Below are 23,533 nucleotides of genomic sequence, written 5' to 3'. Positions count from 1 at the left end.
ATGGTACCTCAGAAAGCTGATTACCACTTAACTGGCTATTTCTTGCACTCTGAGGTTAATGAGTCCACTTAAGGTGCTTCTTAAGTCCGGATCAGTGTGTCTAGTGGGAACTTAATCTCTAAACTGAAATAAAGGAAAGTTTAATAAAAGTAAAGCATGCAAAATATAACTGAAATGAAAGGAACACCTTAAGTATGTGGATATAGACAATGACTGTCATAATGTGGAATGCCTGCTTCAGTGATCTGTTTAATAACTTCAGACTGTGTAACAGTTCCTTTTCTGATCTTTATATGTGTAAAAAGCTGTCAGATAAAATACATTATTATAGCCACATTGTTTAACTGTTCATCAAAATCAAAGCTCACTGATCTACGCAGAAAATTACTATTTTTGAGTGAAAGGGACTGGATGTGTGCGAATGCAACCAATCATTGATATAGCTTCTCAAGCATCCTGTGTTTTTGAGTGAAACAATATGAAATAAATTACTGTGGCCACTATTTTTAATGATCACACTCAAAACATCTGATGTGTACATTGTTAATAAGGTTACTAAATTCTGTAGATACAGAGGAAGTCTGTGAATGAAAATGGCTGATTCCTGCTGCTAGTACAAAACAAGCCAAAGCACAGTACTGTGGCCATTGTTTTATCTGATCACAAACATCCAAGGAGTACACAGTCAATAATAAAGTGTGAAAAACTGGTAGGCAAGGAGGCAGTCTGTGGATGAAAATGACTGACCCCTGCTGCTGTTTGATCACAGATAAACAGAAATGGGTCTATCTTGGAAGGGTTACTTTGTGTTTGTGTGAAACAAGTTGAAATATATTACTATAGCCTTTTTTTTAAAATATGATCACTACCAGACAACTGAGGTGTACACAGTTAATAAAGTGGCTGTAATGAGTGGGTAAGGAAGTAGTCCATACTGGAAAGTGACCAACTTCTGCTGTTTGATCACAGTTAGAGAGTTAATGATCTGGTTTGGCAGGAGCAATGTCATCATGTGCACGTGTGTGGTAGGGGAATGGATGTGAGTGAATAAACCCAGGTAAACAAACTAAATGAATAAATAATTAAAACTTATCGTACCTTCTGTTTGTAAACATTTTATGTCACCTCTTCAAAAGCAGAATAAGTGTACTCTGACAGAATTCAAATCTTACACATTATGGCTACAAAGGCATAATATTAGTGCATGTGATAACTCATGAACACAATAAAGATAAAAATCCTGTTTTTGACTTTATAGATGTTACTTTACTATTATAATTTCACAACATCATCACTACAAATGTCTTCAGATTCACTTAACAAATATGCAAAGCTTACTAGCTCAATGGCACAGAAGGACAGAGTCCTGACTACAACCCATAACAGGGTCAAGACCCACCCAGTGAAAGGACATATCCAGAGTACTACTCTCCGAGGCAGCAGCCCCTACAACAGACTGAACTATGGGTGATCCTGAGGATATGAAGTCAGTAGTTAGCAAATTATAAATACACACACACACACACACACGTGTATATATATATATATATATATATATATATATATATATGTTTTTTGTGTGTGTGTGTGTGTGTGTATATATATATATATATATATATATATATATATATATATATAAAAATTCTCAAATGTTTATTTCTTACATAGATAACTGCATATCATACAAAATCAAAAAGATGTTGGCAAGGACTAAAATTCTGGATTATACTGGATTTCCATTGACTGGTATTGTATGATTTATCATCTCTTTGTAAGTGAAGCTTCTGTAAGGAATATATGTATGCACTAATCTGTCATTTCATCAGAACCAAAACTCATTTATATTTCCTCCAGAAAAAATGATTTTGGGTAACTGAATTGATGTTTGAGTCCCCTCCCTAAAGTTAGACTCATGCAGTAATAAATATAACATAAAGATTACATTACATGTGTCTTTATATATGAGATAATGAAACAAGTGTATACTTTCCTGAGAATTCAGAAAAAACATTTCATTAAAACAAACATATGCATTTATCATTTTTAAGTTCACAAACTTGGTATACATGTGAACTGCATAATCTGTGTGTTCTTATGGGAACATACCTGCAAATGATTCTACAAAAAACTGATACTTTTGTCATTTTAAATTTAATAGAAAAAAAATGATGGGTGCTAAGTGACAACCACACATTCACGACAAACCTCTCAACTTCTTTAAGCAAGAATTATGGGCAAAGCCAAAACTAATTGTAGGGCAAAAGGTCAGGATCAGGGACAGAGCTTTTATATTACTTTTATAAAGATAGAAAGTTAAATAAAAAACAGGTGGAAAAAGATCGTAAAAACAAAACCACTAATCCAATGAAATGATCATGTCAGCACACAGGTTGCAAGTCCATAAAACGTTTATTGTATAAATTCCACAAGCGCTTTCACCCTAGCTCAATTGTAGGGCTTTTTCAAGTGTAAAAACAATGTAACTTTTCAGTCAGCCATCTTTAAATAACTTCATTTTGAAAAAGGTGCCAAAAAACCAACCCAACCTAAATTTAAAGTAACCACACACATTTTTACAACTGTCAAGTTTAAAAATGCAAATAAGTTCACTTTGTTCACCAAACATTAATAAAAATCAAACCAAATACATTTCTTGACAAAACGTTGAATCAAAATGGTATAAAATAACACAAAATAACAGTTCTAACTAAAAAAGAAAAGGATGTCAAAAATTTAAAATACTTTAAAATTATATAAACAATACAAAAGCAGTAATTTTACTAGGTCTCTCAAAATATTGCTTTAATAATTATTTCAGTGGTTATTTTAAATAATTATTTTGATAAATCTTCTACTTTTTTAATCAAATAAGGCTTAATAGAAATATGCTCATTTAGTCCTGGGGGGTGGGTGGTATTCAATCTAATTTGCCAATAGGTCTCCCTACAGCATAGCCAGTTCTCCCAGTCACCCCCTTTAGGGTCAATAGGTACCTGTTCAAGAATCCCAAAAACGAAAGCCAGTATGTTTAGGCTTCATTTGTAAATGTTTACTTAATGCATTATTAATATTCCCTTTTTTATATTATATAAATGTTCATAAATTCGTTTGTTCAAAGCCCTCTCTGACTTTTCTATGTAGAAACTAGGACAGTCTCTACACAGGGCTAGGTACACAATACCCTTAGTATGACAGTTACCCTTCTTTAAATAAATCCTACTGTTGCCATAATTTTTTAAGGTGATGGGTACTTCGTCCAAAGTGTACCTACAGTACCCACACCTACCACACCTACTAGTTCCCTTATCCAAAGTAGTTGTACGTCTGTAATTGTTACTTTCGAACACCTTTTTCAGATTTGTTCCTGTTTTATAAACAAAGTTAGGTTGATCACCTACTTTGTGTACTAAATCCTTATTGTGCTTTAACATCTTCCATTTTCTCTGAATAAGACCTTTAATGTCCCTTGTAATGTTACTGTGTTGAAGAACCATAGCTCTTTTAAAAGCTTGTTCACTATCCACTTCATGACCTTTTATAGTTTCCAATGGTTTCCCCAAAATAGGAGAATATCTAGTTGCACGACCATTTATGATTTCTTCCGACACTTCCTTTATTAACACATCAGGGTAACCCCTTGAACTAAACAGGTCGGAAATAAAATCAATTTCCACTAAAAATTCATCCCACTCTGATGTCATCCTGGTCGCTCTGACCATTTGGCCCTTAACTATACGCCTTTTTTGTTTCCAGGGGTGGTCACTGCTATAGGGGAGGTAGGAATTACTGAAACTATTTTTCCTGTAAATTTTTGATTTTAGTCCCCCATTTGTTTTATCTAACTTCACATCTAAACAATCAATTCCACCCTGGTCAAAGTTAAATGTAAATTTTAAGAATCCAGTGGTGGAATTTAAAAACTCAACAAACTCCACAATAGTGTTTGTTGGTCCTTCCCAAATAATAAACAAATCATCCAAAAAGCGTCAGTATAATTTAATGTTATTGTTGTAAAAATCTGAAAGAAACAAATGCTGCAACTCCCATTGTAAAAGGACAAGATTAGCGTAGATGGGGGCACAAGCTGCCCCCATAGCTACGCCTCTAACCTGCTTGAAAGTTTCCTCCTCAAAATACACAAAATTGTTCTCCAACACAATTCTTATTAGTTATATCAACAAGTCAATATCAAAACTCAAGGTAGACTTTCTGTCCTTCAAAAGTAGCCAAAAGTAATCTAAACCCTCTTCAGTTGGAATACAGGTGAACAGGTCAACCACATCAATGGTTAAAAAGTACACCTCACCTTCATAAGACTGCAATGTCAAACCATGTAAAAAATCCCAAGAATCCTTCAACATGTGCTCATACTGATTAGGGATGTGTTTAAGTGTATGGTCCAAAAAAGATGCAATAGCATATGTTTTAGACCCCTTCCCCAATACAATTGGCCTATATGGAGGGTCAGTTGTACTTTTATGGTTTTTGGAATTCCAAAGAAAGTCGCTAGTCTTGGTTTCTTAATGGTCAACATAATACCAATCTTTTTATCCAGTCTACCTTCCATGATAAATTCTTCTATGGATAGATCTATTTTCCTGTAAGAGATGTTGATCTCATTCGTAGAAACCGGAATGTAGCAGTGACCACCCCTGGAAACAAATTTCTGACCTGTTTAGTTCAAGGGGTTACCCTGATGTGTTAATAAAGGAAGTGTCAGAAGAAATCATAAATGGTCGTGAAACTGGATATTCTCCTATTTTGGGGAAACCACTGGAAACTATAAAAGGTCATGAAGTGGATAGTGAACAAGCTTTTAAAAGAGCTATGGTTCTTCAACACAGTAACATTACAAGGGAAGTTAAGGATCTTATTCAGAGAAACTGGAAGATGTTAAAGCACAATAAGGATTTAGTACACAAAGTAGGTGATCAACCTAACTTTGTTTATAAAACAGGAACAAATCTGAAAAAGGTGGTTGAAAGTAACAATTACAGAGTACAACTACTTTGGATAAGGGAACTAGTAGGTGTGGTAGGTGTGGGTACTGTAGGTATATTTTGGACGAAGTACCCATCACCTTAAAAAATTATGGCAACAGTAGGATTTATTTAAAGAAAGGTAACTGTCATACTAAGGGTATTGTGTACCTAGCCCTGTGTAGAGACTGTCCTAATTTCTACATAGGGAAGTCAGAGAGGGCATTGAACAAACGAATTTATGAACATTTCTATAATATAAAAAAAGGGAATATTAATAATGCATTAAGTAAACATTTACAAATGGAACCTAAACATACTGGCTTTCGTTTTGGGATTCTTGAACAAGTACCTATTGACCCTAAAGGGGGAGACTGGGAGAACTGGCTATGCTGTAGGGAGACCTATTGGCAAATTAGATTGAATGCCACCCACCCCCCAGGACTAAATGAGCATATTTCTATTAAGCCTTATTTGATTAAAAAAGCAGAAGATTTATCAAAATAATTATTTAAAATAACCACCAAAATAATTATTAAAGCAATATTTTGAGAGACCTAGTAGTATTATTGTTTTTGTATTGTTTATATAATTTTAAAGTATTTTAAATCTTTGACATCCTTTTCTTTTTTAGTTAGAACTGTTATTTTGTGTTATTTTATACCACTTTGATTCAAAGTTTTGTCAAGAAATTTATTTGGTTTGAATTTTATTAATGTTTAGTGAACAAAGTGAACTTATTTGCGTTTGTAAACTTGACAGTTGTAAAAATGTGTGTGGTTACTTTAAATTTAGGTTAGATTGTTTTTTTGGCGCCTTTTTCAAAATTAAGTTATTTAAAGATGGCTGACTGAACAGTTACATTGTTTTTACACTTGAAATAGCCCTACAATTGAGCTAGGGTGAAAGCGCTTGTGGAATTTATACAATAAACGTTTTATGGACTTGCAACCTGTGTGCTGACACGATCGTTTCACTGGATTAGAAACATAGAAAGTTGCTAGAATAACAGTTTTTGCATTAGAATACATTTTCTAAAGGGTACGAAGTTTGAAACTCGCGTCTTTCATTATTTAGTAACTGCAATCCTCAATTATTTGCCAGAAAACCACATATTTATGAGGAACAGACCAAAAATATGAGGCAAAAATCTGGACATTCTGCAAAATTCTGGATAGTTGAGAGGCATGATTGAAGATCCTCTCATCTAGCCTTGCCTTCAGTTGTGTTCATTCTTAAGTGTCTTACATACAGCTAAGGGATTTTATTTGTTTTGTTGAGCTTTTGGTTCAACCAACTCCAACTCATTGAAACAAAACCACTGATATGAGCAGTAAGAGACTTGACGTCCCCTGCAAGACAATAGAAAAAACAGGCAGAAGCAAAAATGGGCAAAAGTACGATCCCCATTTAAGAGACATGTGAATACTCAGAATTAAAAAGTATAAATACTTTGTAAGTCAAAAGCACAAAAAGGTGACACTCCCAAACCTAGGAAAAAAACTCTGGCTGAATTGTACAGCTGACAGTTTGTAAAGACAGTGTTATTATGCTGGCCCATTCAGAAAACGCAGTGCATAAATAATATGTATCAATCTTTCTAATCTGGTGACCACAAGAAAACTGCTTACTTAGAGAGTAGAATAAAATGAGGTAAGTGAATGTGTGGCACTTTCAAAGAGTCACCAATATAATATGCATGGGTACAGCATGAGTGGAAATGGAGCACACATCCACAATGATATGAGAACAAGAAAAGAACTGCAGTGCAGCAGACAGGCAAATAAACATCAGTCACTCATATAACACTTACTACTACAGCCTTCTTGAAGTTCAGACAGATGCAGCAGTGTCTATACAAGAAATGATCACTAACACAGTATACAAGTTTCAAATATCTTGATGGACAATCTGTTAATTTGCTTAGTTCAATGATGGAAGCAGGATAGCTAAAGCAAATAAGAAACAATATCTCATTTCGGTTGTACAAACAAAGCATACTGTAGATGTGGTAAAAGTTAGCAACACAGTAGTTACTCAGTTTTCTTTTTCAGAGGACAGCCCCACAAAATGACTTGCAGCATTTAATTAACTTTTTTCAGGTCACTCACCAATCCTCTTTTAGCTTCACAGCGGAGACAACGAATCATTGCATTAACGTTAGTGATGCATGCTTTCCACTCTCGATCACTTTCACAAAGGTCATAACTTGGAAAAACTGTGTTGAGAAATTCTGGCAAAATAAATTATACCAAGATAATCTATAACTTTGATCAAAATAAATTTCAAAACTCAAAATGCCAAAACAAAAATGTTTAATCAATATGCTGATAAATTTGTACATTCAATGCATTTTGTTTGGTAGAAAAATTAAGAAATGCCATGTTAATCTACTAACAAGAAACACAAAGACAATGGGACTTTGGCTGAGCCCGATTCCAAAAGTCTTGCTCTAGTATATGTCTGCCCGGAAAAGACTTGCTCTTCATGTATGTCTTACTCTAGTATATGTCTGCCCAGATTCCAAAAGACTCGCTCTCAGTACGAGTGACTTAGTCCAGTGTAGGCCTCACACAGGAGTAGGTCACTTACACTGAGAGTAAGTCTTTTAGAATCTGGCCCGTGATACAATACCTTTTACTGGATCAACATAGGTTTTACAATTGCTTAAACTTTCAGGCTAGTAGGAGCTCCTTGTTGAGAGTTACCAAGTTACTGATGTTAAATACACTGCTTGACTATTCACTTGTCCATAGAAAGGAAAGTACATCATTTATTTTGCATCAGCTAAAAATAACATGAAAAAAGTGCAGCTGTACTTACCAATAACAGTAAATTCTGAATTTTCCACTACTGTAGTAACCTTAGTGTTTTATCCTGCCATGGATACAGCAACTGGCCAGCGTCCCAAAGCTTTCATCTCTTCCGACCCTGTCAATCTGGCTGCTAATAGGCCAAACCCATTTAGAGGGTGCTATATAAAAAAACAGAGTGACTAAAAATCTTCAGGTCTTTCTTGCCCCTCAACAAAAGATGTGGATCTCATCCTGAACAAACCAAAAAATATACAATATAAGTAGAAATAATACCAAACATCAATATATATTCCACATGAACTACATAGAAGAAGAGAGATGGGGGGGTGGGTGTAGTTACTGCAGCAGTGAAGAATTTGAACATCTGCTGTTTTAGGTAAGCGCAACTTACACAACTACACTATGTTTATCATTCTCGCTGAATGATGGTAGACCATCATAGCTTATCCAGCCTAGCAGGAGGAAGGATAAGGGTCCAGGAGCTCCCTGGAGAATGGCCCTAGCAAAAGCCTTCTCTGGACCTGGGAAAGGAATCCAGCTTGTAGTGCTTTGTACATATATGGATGGAGGACCATGATGCTGCCTCTAGAATGCTTCTAAGTTCATCTCTTTCCAGTATGCCATCATAGAATCTAAGGCCCTAGTAGAACATGCCTTAACATTGCCTAGAATGGATTTTCCATTGACATGACAACAACATAGTAAACCTTCTAGAACTAGTCCGTTTACACATGGGCTGACCTTTCTTAGTCCTAGAATATAAAACAAAGAGCTTACTAGCTTTCCTAAAGGACTCAGTTTTGTCAAGCTAGTACCCGAGTTGCCTATGCACATTTACAGTGAATAGAATCTTTTCTCTCTTGTTTTTAGGTTATAGATAGAAAAAGAGAGAGAAATTCATAACTTCATTCAATGTAAGCTCAAACAATCTTGGGCATGAAAGAGGGATGTGTGCACATACTGACCCTATCTTGGAAAAAAGATTACATAGGGTTCTACCACCATGAGGCCTTGCAACTCAGACATTCTTGCAGATATCAAAGGAACAGAAAGAGAACCTTAAACCAGCCTAAAATCTGAGTTAAAAAGGTGACATAGTTAGAATTTCTAGCACAAATTTGACAACCCAAGGAGGTGGACCCTGTCTTTGAGGAGTCCTCATGTGTAAAACTCCTTTTAAGAACTATCTGACAATAAACAAGGAAGAAAGATGAGAATATATTGGAAGACATGCAGAAATGGCTGCAAGATGTACCTTTGCAGTGGTGCAAAAATGCCAGAAGACAGTAACTCACACAAATGTTTAAGCACCAGTGGTACAAAATCCCTGATGGGTCCCTGATCCATTGGCTAACCATAAATCTGAAAATCTTTTCCATTTGACAACATATTGTTTCCTAGTAGCAGGCTCTCTTGCCTCCTTTGGTACCTGCTGCACATCCTCATCAAAGAGGTGCCTAAAGGGTATTAAAACTGAATCATCCAGGCAGTCACTTGAAGTTGTTCAATTTCTGGTTGTATCAAAATTCCCTTGTCCTGGGTGAGCAGATCCAGTCAGTAACGATGTTTTGGTAACTGCCACTGACCGATGCCATAAGAAGGGAGAACCAGTTTTGCCTGGGCCAGAAGGGAGTCATCACAATTACTTTTTGGAGAGTCTTTCTAAATTTTCAGAATTACCCTGGGAATCATAAGAAAGGGTGGAAATGCACAGGGACATCCCTGCCGAAGGGAATGAAACTGCATCTCTTTCCAGGCCTGCTGGTAAGGAGGCTGGGTATAGAATCTGTTTAGTTGTCTGTTTTGAAAGGAGGTGAAAAGAACTACTTGAGGTGTTTCCAGCATTTAGATCAATTCCTGGAAGATATCTTCAATGAGTTTCCACTCATGATGATCTGTCCAAGATCTGCTAAGCTTGTTGGACATTATGTTTTGCTCTGACAGAATGTAAAATACTTGAAGCATTAAGGAATGCTGAATAGCAAACTACCAAGCTATTACTTCCCCACCTAAACACAGAGAATGTCCTGGTACATATTTGTTTTTGTATTACATAACCGTGGTCCTGTCTGTCATGATCTGTACAGGACCTTGGTCCCAGAGATGATGCAGAGACTTTACTGCATGGATCACAGCCAAAATTTAATTGAAAATGATGTGCGTTGATCTGTCTCACCTGTCCCACAGAAGCTACAGTTTTAACCCTTTGAAAATGCTCCCTAAACAAATTTGAGGAATCTGTCAACACAGATTTGTTGGAGTAAGTGGAGAAAAAGGGAAACCTATATTGTGAGTCATCTGCCCTCTCCACCAATACAGTTCTGGCTTGATAAAGCCCAAAAAGTACAGTTTTGTACCTACCATAAATGTAGATGTTCGAGTGCTAATACAGCTGCAGTAATCACAGATGGGTTTTCAGCCGTCAGGCGGTCCCTCGGTCGGCCGAATTCCAAAGTCCTGGCCTGGCGTCGGTTGTCGTCGCCTACTCTTCTGACGTCAGTAAGGCCAGAGTATATAAGACACAGCCAACGCCATGTTCTTCAGTCTTTCTTGCCCCAGATGTCAGGTGCCCCCAAAAGGAAGGCAATACATAAATAAGGCTTATCTACATATGCAAGCAATGCAATGTAATGCAAAATCAGTGTAAGCAAGCAAATAAAACATAGCAGGATAACCCAGTCAGGTGGTATGAAGAGGTTGTTAGGCCCCATGCCTTTACCAAGTGGGGAAGGAGGGAGGGAAACCTGTACTGCAGCTGTATTAGCACTCGAACATCTACATTTATGGTAGGTACAAAACTGTACTATGCTCATCGTGCATACAGCTGCAGTAATCACAGATGGGTAGAGTCCCAAAGCTATGCATAGGGTGGTAGGTACTATGAGGAACTGGGTTGAGCCAGAATGCCCTGCAAAACAGCAGTGGCAAAGCCTGCTCTTGTTCTGGAATATAAGGGTAGGTGGTAGTGTTTTGTGAAGGTATGTACAGAACTCCAAGTGGCTGCCTCCAAAATATCCTTAGTGGGAACGCCTCTGAGGAAGGCTGTAGAGGTGGCTGTGGCCCTGGTGGATTGAGATCTGATACCAGTAGGGACAGATTTCCCATGATAGGAATAACAAAACCGTATGCAGTGGCCAATCCACTTGGAAATGGTCTGTTTGGTAACTGGTTTCCCTTGAGCCCCTACGCGATAGGAGACAAAAGTTGTTCTGATTTCCTGAAGGACTTTGTTCTGTCCAAATAATAACGTAGCTGCCTATGGATGTCTAAAGTGTGAAGCAGCCTCTCCCCTTTGTTTTGAGGGTTAGGATAAAAGGTAGGTAGGTGTATGGCTTGATTTAAGGCTACCCTGGATACCACTTTTGGCATAAAAGATGGGTTGGTACGAAGGGAAACCCTGTCCTGATGGAAGATGAGGAAGGGCTGCACCGCCATGAGGGCCTGTAGTTCAGAAACCCTACGAGCTGAAGTGATGGCCAGAAGGAAAGCTGTTTTCCAGGACAAATGTTGCAGATCTGTTGAGGCAGCAGGTTCAAAGGGAGGCAATGTTAATTTTTCTAGTATGTAATTAAGGTCCCAGGCTGGTATTGGTTGCTTCCTTGGAGGTCTTATATTCTTAGCCCCTCTGAGGAACTGTCGTAAGAGTGGGTGAGAGAATAAAGGAGGATCCGTGTTGAATTCTGCAGAAATGGCTGAGGCATGTATTTTTATGGAAGAAAATGAAAGTCCACTGTTCAGCAGTTCAGCTAGGTACTGTAAAACCTGAGGCAAGTTCAATTTTCTAGGGTCCTGGCCTCTTTTCTCATTCCAACAGCAAAACCGCTTCCATTTTGAGGAGTAGGCTTTTCTAGTAGATGGTCTTCTGGCCTCCAAAATGACATCCTGCACCTCCTTGGAGAGTAGGGACTGTTGTGGTGTCAAGGAATTTTCCATGCAGCGAGGTTGAGTGTTTTCAGCTGACTGTGAAGAGTTTTGTAGCTGTTCTGAGTCAGTAGGAGAGGCATTAGAGGCAGGGACCAGGGAGGAGTATGTGTTAGGCTCCTCAGGAGTGGATACCAGTGTTGCCTTGGCCAATCTGGAGCAATCAGTATCATCCTCGGTTTGTCTGCTCTTGCTTTCAAAAGCACCTTGGGCAGAAGGGGCAGAGGTGGGAATGCATAAACTGTCCATGCTATCCAACTGAATGAAAGGGCGTCCACTTTCCAGGCCTTTGGATGAAAGGTCCTTGAACAAAACTTTTTCAGTTGATGGTTCCTGTGGGAGGCAAAAAGATCTATGTCTGGCCTCCCCACGCTTGGATTATCTCTGTAAACACCTGAGGATGTAACTTCCATTCGTGTGGATCTGTCATATTTCTGCTTAGAGTGTCTGCCAGTGTGTTTTCCAGTCCTGGCAAGTACTGTGCTTGAAGTTCGATTTGTCTTTCCAGAGCCAAGTTCCAAAGAGTCATGGCTAGTCTGCACAAGGGGTATGAATGTGTTCCTCCTTGTTTGTTTATGTACCACATTACTGTGGTGTTGTCTGTTCTTATCAGTAATTGTCCTGGATGCAGGAAGTCCTTGAAAGCTGTAATTGCATTCATCACTGCTAGCATTTCTTTTTGATTGATGTGAAGGTGCTTTTCCTTTTGGGACCATCTGCCCTGAATGCACCTGTCCTTCATGTGTGCCCCCAGGCGTAATCTGAGGCGTCTGTGGTTATGACTTGTTTTGCTTGAGGCTTGCAGAATGGAAGGCCTGTGTTTACTTGACATGCTTGGGCCCACCATAGAAATTCCTTTTGCAAACATGGAATTATTGGTATAATTGCTTCCAAACTGTGACTGTGTTGAGACCATAGATTTTTTAGGTACCATTTAAGTTTCCTCATATGCAGCTTTGCACATGGGATTAGAAGAATGCAAGATGCCATGAATCCCAGAGCCTGCAGGATTTTCCTTGCAGTAAGCCTGGTACTTTTTGCTAGTGTTTTGAAGTACTGAGATAGTTGCCCTTGTTTTTCTGGCGTAAGATATGCCATCTGGGTGTTTGTGTCCAAGTTGGCACCCAGGAAGGTTATTTTCTTAGATGGTGTTAGTCTTGATTTCTCCTTGTTGATGGTATACCCCAGAGAAAGCAGTAACCGTGTCACATATGCCAGATGTTCCAGTAGTATGCGTTTGCTGTCCGCTTGGATCAGGCAGTCGTCTAGATAAGGGTAAATTTGTATCCCTTGAAGTCTGCAGTAGGCAATCACTGATGCCAGGCACTTTGTGAATACTCTGGGCGCAGTAGATAAGCCAAAGGGCAATGCAGAGAATTGATAGTGGATTGAACCTGCAAGAAATGAGGTATCTTCTGCAGCTTTGTCTGATTGGGACATGCAGGTATGCCTCCTTGAGGTCCAATGTTACCAGCCAAAACTCTTTGCCCAGCATGGGAAGAAGTTGCTGTAATGTGAGCATCTTGAATTTTGGCACGAGTAGGAATGTGTTTAGGATGGATAAGTCCAAAATGGGTCTCCAGTCAGTTCCTTTTCTTGGTACCAGAAAAAGTCTTGAATAAAAACCTTGACCTTGTTGGTGAGTAGGTACCTTTTGTATAGCTCTCTTGTTTAGGAGCTTTGAAATTTGCAGTTGTGCCTCTGCCCTTTGATTTTGTGGCAGGTTTGGCATGCCTCTCATTTTTGGAAGAGTGTGAAATTGAAATTTGTAGCCTCTGTTTATAATGTCCAGTATCCATTTGTCTGTTCTGACAATATGCCAATTGCTTGCAAATAATGCTAGTTTCCCTCCCAAAGGTGCTGTCAGCTGAGACTTGCTTGGCATGGAAATGAGGGAGTCATTGGGTTTGCTTCCTGTATTGTTGTGCACTGTCTTCACCACCTCTTGGTGCTGGAGATTGCCATTGTCTGCCTCTATATGATTCTTGTGATTGCCCTCTGCCCCTTGTGCGTCTGTATCTACCTCTTTGGGGCTTGTCAGTGGCTGGAAAGGACCAGTTTTTTGAAGGCCAATTTCTGCTAAAACGTGGTGGCTGGACCTGTAAGAAAGCCTTGACAGTTTGCATAGATTTGGCTTTTTCTTCCATTTTCCGTAGTATGTCCTCAGCATTAGTACCATTGTCTGCCTCTATATGATCCTTGTGATTGCCCTCTGCCCCTTGTGCGTCTGTATCTACCTCTTTGGGGCTTGTCAGTGGCTGGAAAGGACCAGTTTTTTGAAGGCCAATTTCTGCTAAAACGTGGTGGTTGGACCTGTAAGAAAGCCTTGACAGTTTGCATAGATTTGGCTTTTTCTTCCATTTTCCGTAGTATGTCCTCAGCATTAGTACCAAATAGTACATCCTTTTGTAAAGGAGCATCAAGAAGTTTAGCTTTCACATGATCAGGTAAATTTTGTTCCCTAAGCCAGGCATGTCTGCGAATGACTGATCCTGTAGCAGCCGCTCTACTGGAAGCCTCTAGGGCATCATAACCACATTGTAAGGTGTGTTTACCCACTAGCTCCGCACTATGCATCATATCCTGTAACTCTTTTAAATCTGGTTGTTCAGGTTGAGACATTTTGTTCCTTAATTGTGATAACAGGTACTGTTGATATTTAAAAATATGAAACTGACAGTTTAAGGCCCTCATGGCTAGGGTGGCCGAGGTATATACCTTTTTACCCCACCTTTCTAGAGATCTGGATTCCCTTTCTGCAGGGAGTGGATTCTTGGCAGTGGAGGCCTTTAATCCCTTGGGGCCTTGTGAAATGGTTTCAGGGTCAGCATTATGGCCTTTGTAGAGAAATTGGTGAGAGCTGGGTACTCTGTAATACCTATCAGGTTTTACTGGTGCAGGAGGCAGAGAATCAGGGTTAAGGCAAGCCTCGAATAGACATCATCCAGTACATCCAAAACAGGGGTATAGCCAGAGGTCTGTGCTGAGGTAACCAAAGAAATTCCTAAGTCTTTTCTTGGAATCTGAAAAGTCTTGGCCTTCCCAATGGAAGTGTTCCCTCAAAGTGTGCAAGGTTTCCCCAAAAGAAAAATCCTCAGGAGGGGATACAGAAGGAATGGACTGTTCTGCATCCGAATCCTCAAAAGGGGAGTAAGAGTGTTCCTCTGCATCAGAATGTTCTGATAAAATGGATCCCTGATCAGAAGAGGGAGATTCTTCCTCCATTCTGGGTCTCTTGTCAGGAGGGGGCTGAGAACCTCTGATAAGAGTAATTAAATCCTCAGCCATTTTAAGCATCTGTTTCTTAGGCATGGGTCCAGGAGAAGGGCCCTGTGCAACAGGCCTCGTGGGATGCCTGGCTGCTTTGGATTTAGTAAAAGCCTTTATTGAAAAAGAAGATGAGGGCCTAAATACACCATGGGTGGAGGTGGAACTGTCCACATTAGTAGGCTCGACATTAGCAGGGGCTTCGGTTGTAGTCTGGGAAAGGGCCGAGGACCCAGCGGTCTCGGGTACAGAGAACACCGCCAAAGGAGTGTCTTCGGTAGTCAGGGACTGCAAAGGCGTCTCGCTGAGAACCGGACCACGTGTAGCCTGTTTTGGCGTGGTGTCGGCGGGGACCGCGGGTCTCGCGTGTCGGTCCTTTTCCTTGCGTTTTTTGGACAAAACGGTAGTCGGAGTGTCCGACATCTTATAATCAAAAGCTTTACCAAAGTAGTGTTGGGCGAACTCCGCCCGATGCTTGATAGTGCGTTTATTGAAGGTAGCGCAAAAGCGACAGCCCGAGACGTCGTGGTCTGGGCCCAAACAAGGTATGCAACGGGAATGGAAATCCTTATGCGGTATTTGCTTCCCACAAGAAATACAATTATTAACTTTTTCTGACATCGGTCTGAGGCAAGAAAAGTTTCCCCAACGGGGTACTTAGCTTTAAAGAAGACTTCGGTTCCAATTTTTTCGTAATTCAGGAGCTGGCCGACCGGCACTTGCGAACTGCTTCTGCTTCGGGCACCGCACGGTAAAAAAGACTGAAGAACATGGCGTCGGCTGTGTCTTATATACTCTGGCCTTACTGATGTCAGAAGAGTAGGCGACGACAACTGACGCCGGGCCAGGACTTTGGAATTCAGCCGACCGAGGGACCGCCTGACGGCTGAAAACCCATCTGTGATTACTGCAGCTGTATGCACGATGAACATCTGTAACATTCCAGATTACGGGAATATGGTGGGTCCAAGTGTTTTTGCTGCACTGCTGAATCTTTCTCATATGTAACCTGGCAAAGAAAATCATGAGACTCATAGAAGACATAAGGCCTAATATCCTGAGAAACTCTCTGGCTGTTGTTTGGAACCGGTAAGAAAAGTTCAGGAAGATTTCCAGATACAAATCTACCTTCTCTTGTGGAAGGAAAGCCTTAAGAGACACAGTATTTTTTAGACAACTTAGAAACACAAACCTATGCGATGGAATATGGGAGAATGTTTGCAAACTTACCTGAAATCCTGAATGTCCCAGGAGGGAAGAGACCTTTGTTAATGACTCCTTATAAGTGGAAAAAAGACTTTGCACAAATAAGAATTTGTCTAAATAAGGAGAAAACTGGCTACCCAGCAATCTGCAGTGGCCCACTACTGGGGCTAGATGCTTTGCAAACACTTTTGTTCCACTGGTTAGTCTAAAGGGTAATGCTGAAAACTGATAATGTGATACACAAAATTTTAACAATTTCCTGAAGTAGATATAAGTTATTGGAAGTCCAGATACAGAACCTTTTCCATTTACTTTTGTAGGTCTTTCTTGTAGAGGGGCTTCTGAGAAGAGGTCAAAATGTGAATGACTGGTGATGACAAGTTGGACAATCTAGCTAACACTGAAACTGGAGAAACCATGCAGTTAGCTTGAGGGAAGAAACCATGCAGTTAACCTGAGGGACTGAATGTCTGGGTGATGTGATCTCAACAGGTAAGACAGTAGGTTTGGAGCTGAGCCCAGCACCGAGGGAGGGTGTAGCAGGCCACAGGAGGGGAAATCACACTTGTTGAGGCCAGTATGGGGCTATGAGGATGACCATGACCCTCCTCACTAAAGCTCTCTGAAAGAATTTGTGTATTACAGGGGTAGGATGGAAAGTGCAAAGGAGGTGGGTGTGCCATCTGTGGATCACAACATCCCTTGGTGACTCACCTCCCAGGAAGTCAGAGCGAAAAACTTGCTGCATTTGCTGTTGTGGGCAGATGCAAAGAAGTTGCAGCAAGGATGGCCCCAATAGCTGAATAAGCTATTACTTGGTTAATGGATCACTCATGAGGAAGAAGGACAGACATGCTCAACCTGTCTGCTAGGACAATGGACTTTCTTGGAATGTGGGTTGCTATCAGAAAGCAGTTAGAATATGCCACCCACTGCCACACCCTCATGACCTCTGACCACAAACAATAAGATTGGGTTCACCCCTGTTTGTTGATGCACCAAACTGCCGACATGTTGTTTGTCTGGATAGATATCTCTCTCAAGGGGGAAATGTCCTAGAATGCCTGTGACAGTAGAAGGACTGTTCTCATCTCCAATATGTTGCTGTGAAGACTGACCTCTGTCACACACCATGTACCTTGGATCATCTTTCCTAAGAAATATCCCTCCACCTGCACTCCATATGGGAAGCATACATGTTCACTGTGACTCGGGGAGTGGGGGGGTGACAAAGGGATGTCCTTGAGATACAACTGGTGATTCTGATCACCAGTGGATGTGTGATCTGCAAATGTTCATCAAGAATACCAGAAATGACACAGGATGTTGTCTAAAAGACCTTTGGACTGCTAAGATCCACTCAAGTACTCTCATATTGTACCTGGCAAGAGGGACCAGGATAATTGCAGCTGCCATGGAGCTTAACAGACAAAGTATCAGTCTTGCTGGTGGCTTCTGACAAGACAGGACAGCTAGGGCTTGCTTGTGAAGACTTGAAATCCTGGTCTGATGAAGCTTTGAAATCCAAAGTTTTGTGTCTAGAAGGGCTTTGTTGAATGCAAAGGACTGAATGAGATGCAGCTTGGACTTTGCTTTATTCACTGTGATACCCAGACTCAAGCAAAGTTGGAGCAAGGAATCTCTGGCCTGAACAAGTAGATCCATGGAAGTGGCAGTGATGAGTCAGTCCTCCAGATAAGGAAACACCTGGAACCCTTGCAGTTGGGGGGGGGGTGAGCTGCAACCACTGTCATGCACTTGATGAGCACCTAGGAGGCTGTGGTGAGACAAAAGGGCAGGGCTCTAAATTGGTAGTGACTGGCTCCCAGTCTGAAGAAAAGGAAAGTACAGTTGTGTACACTTACCATAAATGTAGATGTTCGAGTGTATTCACTGTTGCAGTCATCACAGTTGGGTTACCTGCCTGCAGGTAGCCCTCAGTTGACCCGAATACCAGAGTCTTGGGATTTCTGTGTCGGATGCTGTCGCTTCTTCCAAGACGTCAGGATGTCAGGGGTATAAAACATGCAGCCGACGCCATTACATCAGTTTTTCTTGCCCCAGATGTCAGGAGCCCCCAAAATAGGAAGCAATTACTTGGTGTGGAACACCTCCAGTAAAAACTAAATACCATGGCCATAAGATATGGCCAAAAAGAGGATAAGTAGAAAGTTCAATCCTGAAAAATCAGGGGGCTGGAGGGAGGGTAACCAGGACTGCAACAGTGAATACACTCGAACATCTACATTTATGGTAAGTGTACACAACTGTACTATGTTCTTCGTGTTTCACTGTTGCAGTCCTCACACTTGGGTTGATTCCCAAAGCTGAGTAAGGGCAGAGGCAGTCGAGAAGTATTAGGGCTGGCTAGCAGGCCTTATAAGACTGCTGTGTCAAATCCAGCTCTGGATTTAGAAAAGTCTAGTAAGCGGTAATGCTTGGTGAAGGTGTGTACAGAACTCCAGGTTGCAGCTTCCAGGATGTCCCTGGTAAGGACTCCCCTGAGAAATGCTGTAGAAGTTGAGGTAGCCCTAGTGGAAAGAGTTCTGATCCCCTGTGCGGCAGGTTTTCCATGGTGTTCGCAGCAGAAATGGACGCAGAGTGCTATCCATTTGAAAATAGTTTGCTTTGAAATGGCCTTGCCCTCTGCCCCTGTACCAAAACTGACTAGCAGCTGGTTAGGTTTTCTGAAAGGCTTAGTCCTGTCAAGGTAGAACTTGAGCTGTCTGTGCACGTCCAAGGAGTGCAGGATCCTCTCCCCTTTATTCTGAGTATTAGGGAAAAAGGTCGATAAATGGATGGATTGGTTTAAAGCCACACTGGATACCACCTTGGGCATGAATGATGGGTTAGTCCTGATGGAGACCCTGTCAGCCTGGAAAATAAGGAAGGGTTCCACACCATTAGTGCCTGTAGCTCAGACACTCTTCTTGCTGAAGTGATGGTTGGAAGTAAAGCTGTTTTCCAAGAAATGAATTTTAACTATGCTGTAGCAGCAGGTTAAAAAGGGGGAAACGTGTGCCTCCCTAGTACAAAGTTAAGGTCCCAGGCAGGGGTGGGAGCTCTCCTCAGGGGTCTTAAATGGTTAGCTCCTCTCAGGAACTATTGGATCGCAGGGTGAGAAAAGAGAGGTGGCTCTGTATTGTAATGAGCTGAGAAGGCTGAGGCATGAATCTTAATTGATGAGAAGGAAAGACCTTTGTGGAGCAGCTCTGCTAGATAATCTAGAATTAGAGGTAAGGAGGGCACAGCAGTGTCCTTTCCTAGAGACTGGCTCCAAGAACAGTATCTTTTCTACTTTTCTGAATACGATTTCCTAGTACTAGACCTTCTGGCCTCAAAGATGACGTCCAGCATCTGTTTGCTGAGGGTTGCTGGTGGTGTGTTCAGGGAATAAGCAAGGCTGCAAGGTTCATAGTTTGCAGCTGAGGATGCAAAATCTGTCCCTCCTGCTGGGACAGCAGGGAGGGGGTCTGATGTAGGTGCCAGGGTGGCACTGCTGTCAGACTGTGTAGGAGTGGGTACCAGTGTTGGCATGGCTAGTCTGGTGCAATAAGGATTGTTCTTGGTCTGTCCTGCTTGATCTTGAGTAGTACTTTTTGAGAGGAGGGGCAGAGGGGGAAAGGCATAAATTGAGAGGTTTTCCCATGTAAAGCATAGGGTATCCACTCGCCATGCTTGGCTGTGGGGATTTCTGCTGCAAACGTTGCTCAATTGATGGTTTTGGGGGGAGGCAAAGAGGTCCAGCTCTGGTGTTCCCCACCTGCTGATTAGAAGTTTGAATGAGTTGGGTTCCAGTTTCCACTCGTGTGGGTCCAGTAGATTTCTGCTTAAGTCATCTGCCAGTGAATTTTGTTTGCCTGGCAGGAATTGAGCTTGCAGTTGCACTTGGTTGCTCAAGGCTGTGTTCCACAGGGCCATGGCTAACCTGCAGAGTGGGTAGGAATGAGTTCCCCCCTGCTTGTTTATATACCACATAACTTTTAGTTATGTACTCACCATAACTTCAGATGTTTGGGATCCATCTCGCCTACATTCTGACTGATGGGTTCGGAGCCGATCCCTCGGCTCCGACTCGGCACGCTTATGCCAAAGAGCGAAGTCTCTTGTTGGCTGAGCTTACTATATCCCAGGATGCACCACTACCAGTCCCCCAGATCTAGTTTGTCCGCATACATGCACACATGCATGCACTGCTTATATAACATCGTCAGATGAAACAAGATAAAAACAGTAGAACTCAAAACCGTTCAATCTCTTCTGATCTCCAAGGCAGGGGAAGGAGGGTGGGTATGAGGAATGTAGGCGAGATGGATCCCAAACATCTGAAATTATGGTGAGTACATAACTAAAAGATGTTATGTGATCCTATCTCACCTACATTCTGACTGATGGGACAGCGTCCCTAGCACCTGAATCCTGGGTGGCTCACTGGAAAACACTCCTGAGTACCGTGGAACCAAATGATGCTCGCCCTTTAGATGCCACATCCAATTTATAGTGGGAAATGAAAGTGTGCGGGTTGGACCAAGTAGCCGCAGCACAAATCTCAGAAATAGCGAGCTTGGAATGAAAAGCAATAGAAGTAGCCATAGCTCTGGTAGAGTGAGCTTTGATAGATGTTGTAAGTTGCTTATTTGAAGAGGAATAAGCCTGAGTTATACAATCTCTAATCCATTTGGAGATAGTAGCTTTAGTGATGGTTTTACCCAATTTCTTGTCTGAAAAGGACACAAACAACTGGTCTGATTTTTGAATTTGCTGAGTCCTGTCTAGATAGAAGCGCAATTGCCTGTGAACATCCAATTTATGGAGGGTGTACTCCGCTTCGTTGGAGAATTTTGGAAAGAAAACTGGTAGCTCTAGAGATTGTTGGAGACAGAGATTAGAACAAACCTTTGGGACAAAAGATGGGTTAGGCCTAAGTGATACTCTATCCTTGTGAAAAATCAAGTACGGTGGTTTGATAGATAGGGCTTGAAGCTCTGAAACTCTTCTTGCAGAGGTAATTGCAACTAAGAAGGCAGTTTTCCAAGACAGATATTTTAACTCACATGTAGCAGCCGGTTCGAAAGGGGAAGATGTTAAGGCACGAAGTACCAAATCAAGATCCCACGGAGGCGCAGGATGAAAAACTGGGGTCTTAACAGCCCAGCACCTTTAATGAAAGTTTTGCATAATCTGCTGCTCATCAACGGTGGATCCATGGATTCGTGAAATTTAGAGATAGCTGCTAGTTGGACTTTAATAGTAGAGACTGAAGATCCTTGATTAAACAAGGATGTTAAAATTTCAAAACCTCTGGAATCGGGCAGTGATAGGGTCTAAGCCCTGAGTTGAGCCCAGATAGCAAACCTCTTCCACTTACTGAGGTACAATTTCTTAGTGGTGGGTTTGTGGGCGAAGATAAAATGTGAATAACTTCCGGGTCTAAGGTGTGATTTCTGACTAAAGTCGGAAGTGGAGGAGCCAAGCTGTCAATTTCAAAGTGTGAAGGGACTGGTGTTGTCGCCCCGACTGATGAATCAACAGATCCGAGTTAGATCCAAAACCAAGGATCGTCCACAGCATGTTTCTTCAGGTAGGGAAACCATACCTGACGAGGCCAGTCTTGAGCAATTAGTATCATTGTGGACCCCAATTGAGAAGCTTTCTGGATGACTTTGGGAGAAGTGGAACCGGAGGTAAGGCATAAAGTAGTCCTGTTGGCCAAGGTTGGACTAGAGCATCCATAGCTGCCTCCCCCTGACGTGGAGTCAAGGAGAAGAACCTTTTGCACTTTGTTTTGTGGTGTTGCAAATAGGTGCAGCACGGGGTTCCCCATCTTCTGAAAACCTAAGCTGCTACTGTTTTGTTCAGGGACCACTCGTGAGGAGAGAGAATCGTCCTGCTTAATCTGTCTGCCAATATATTGGATTTCCTGGAATGTGCGTCGCTACCAAGAAACGGTTGGTAGCTATAGCCCATTCCCACACCCTCATGGCCTCTCTGCAAAGGGGGTAAGATCTGGTCCCTCCTTGTTTGTTTAGATACCAGACCACCGACATGTTGTCTGTGTGGATAGCGATAATGCCTTGAGGGAGAAACTTGTGGAGGGCCTGTAGGGACAGAAGTACAGCCCTCATTTCCAATACATTGATATGGAGAAAGGTTTCGTCTGGAAGCCAAGAACCCTGAACTAACCTGCCCAGACAATGCCCCCCCCCACCCTGTCTGGGAGGCATCCATCGTCAGGGTGGCCACCGGAGGGGGGATAACAAAAGGTCTTCCCTGATTCAGATTGGACGACTGAAGCCACCAGCGGAGGTCCCGTTTGCACGTTTCTGTAATCATAATGGGGTGATTGAGGGGGAGATTCTGAAAGGACCATTGAGTCGATAACAGCCACTGAAGAATCCTCATGTGCAATCTTGCCAGTGGAACTAGGAGAACCGTGGCAGACATCGAACCTAAAAGTTGCAGGACCATCCTTGGCTGGGGCTTTGGATCTTGAAAGCAGGGCTTGAACTTGACCTTGTAAAGTTTGAATCCTTTCGGTAGGAAGAAAGACGCATCAATTTTGAGTCTATCTCTGCTCCTATGAACCTTATGCGCTGAGAGGGCAGCAAGACAGACTTTGACCAATTGAATGTAATTCCCAGGGTAGCACCCAGGGAGATGGTGGCTTTGAGGTTGTCCATTAGTAGATGCCTGGTGGTGGCAGTCAGGAGCCAGTCGTCCAGATAGGGAAACACTTGGAATCCAAGACTCCTCAGGTGAGCAGTCACTACTGCCAAACACTTGGTGAACACCCTGGGGCTGTGGTGAGACCAAAGGGCAGTGCACAAAATTGGAAATGACTGTCTCCCAGGCTGAAGCGCAGATACTTCCTGGACGCCCGATGTATCGGTATGTGATAATAGGCGTCCTTGAGATCTATGGAGCACATCCAAACATCCTTCTCCAACAATGGGAGAATGGATTGTAAAGTGACCATTCGGAATTTGGATTTCATGACGGATTGGTTTAGTTTGCTGAGATCCAATATTGGTCTCAGGTCCCTTGTCTTTTTTGGCACTAAAAAGAACCTTGAGTAATTTCCGGATCCGATCTGGTCTGTGGGGACCGGTTGGATGACTCCTTTTTCTAGCAGCTTTGACGCTTCTGCGGCTGCAATTTCCCTTTGACTGGGTGGTGGGTCCGGGCTTTTTTTGAACGGTGGGGGTGAGTGTGTGAAAGGAATAGTGTAACCTCCGGCAATAATCCGAAGCACCCATCTGTCCTGAGTGATAGACTCCCAGGCTTTTAGGTGCTTGGCAAAACGGCACCCGACTGGCTCCGGAGCAGCACAGCCGGGCAATCCCT

At 41.9% G+C, this 23,533-nt stretch overlaps 1 protein-coding gene across 1 annotated transcript in view; it reads right to left on the bottom strand.

The window, feature by feature from the left end:
- Window positions 1-23,533, bottom strand: part of BEND2 (BEN domain containing 2) — a 1,535,652-nt gene that overhangs the window by 593,035 nt on the left and 919,084 nt on the right. The window contains exon 10 of the mRNA XM_044073057.1: window positions 7,091-7,212. Coding sequence (XP_043928992.1) covers window positions 7,091-7,212 — 122 coding nt within the window. The remainder of the gene's footprint in view (window positions 1-7,090; window positions 7,213-23,533) is intronic.

The sequence above is a fragment of the Protopterus annectens genome, chromosome 5.part1 (genome assembly GCF_019279795.1).
Source record: "Protopterus annectens isolate FY-2018-M chromosome 5.part1, PAN1.0, whole genome shotgun sequence".
NCBI classification, from domain to species: Eukaryota; Metazoa; Chordata; order Ceratodontiformes; family Protopteridae; genus Protopterus; species Protopterus annectens.
The sequence above is the reverse complement of the archived record's forward strand: the minus strand, read 5'-3'. Positions and strand labels throughout refer to the sequence as shown.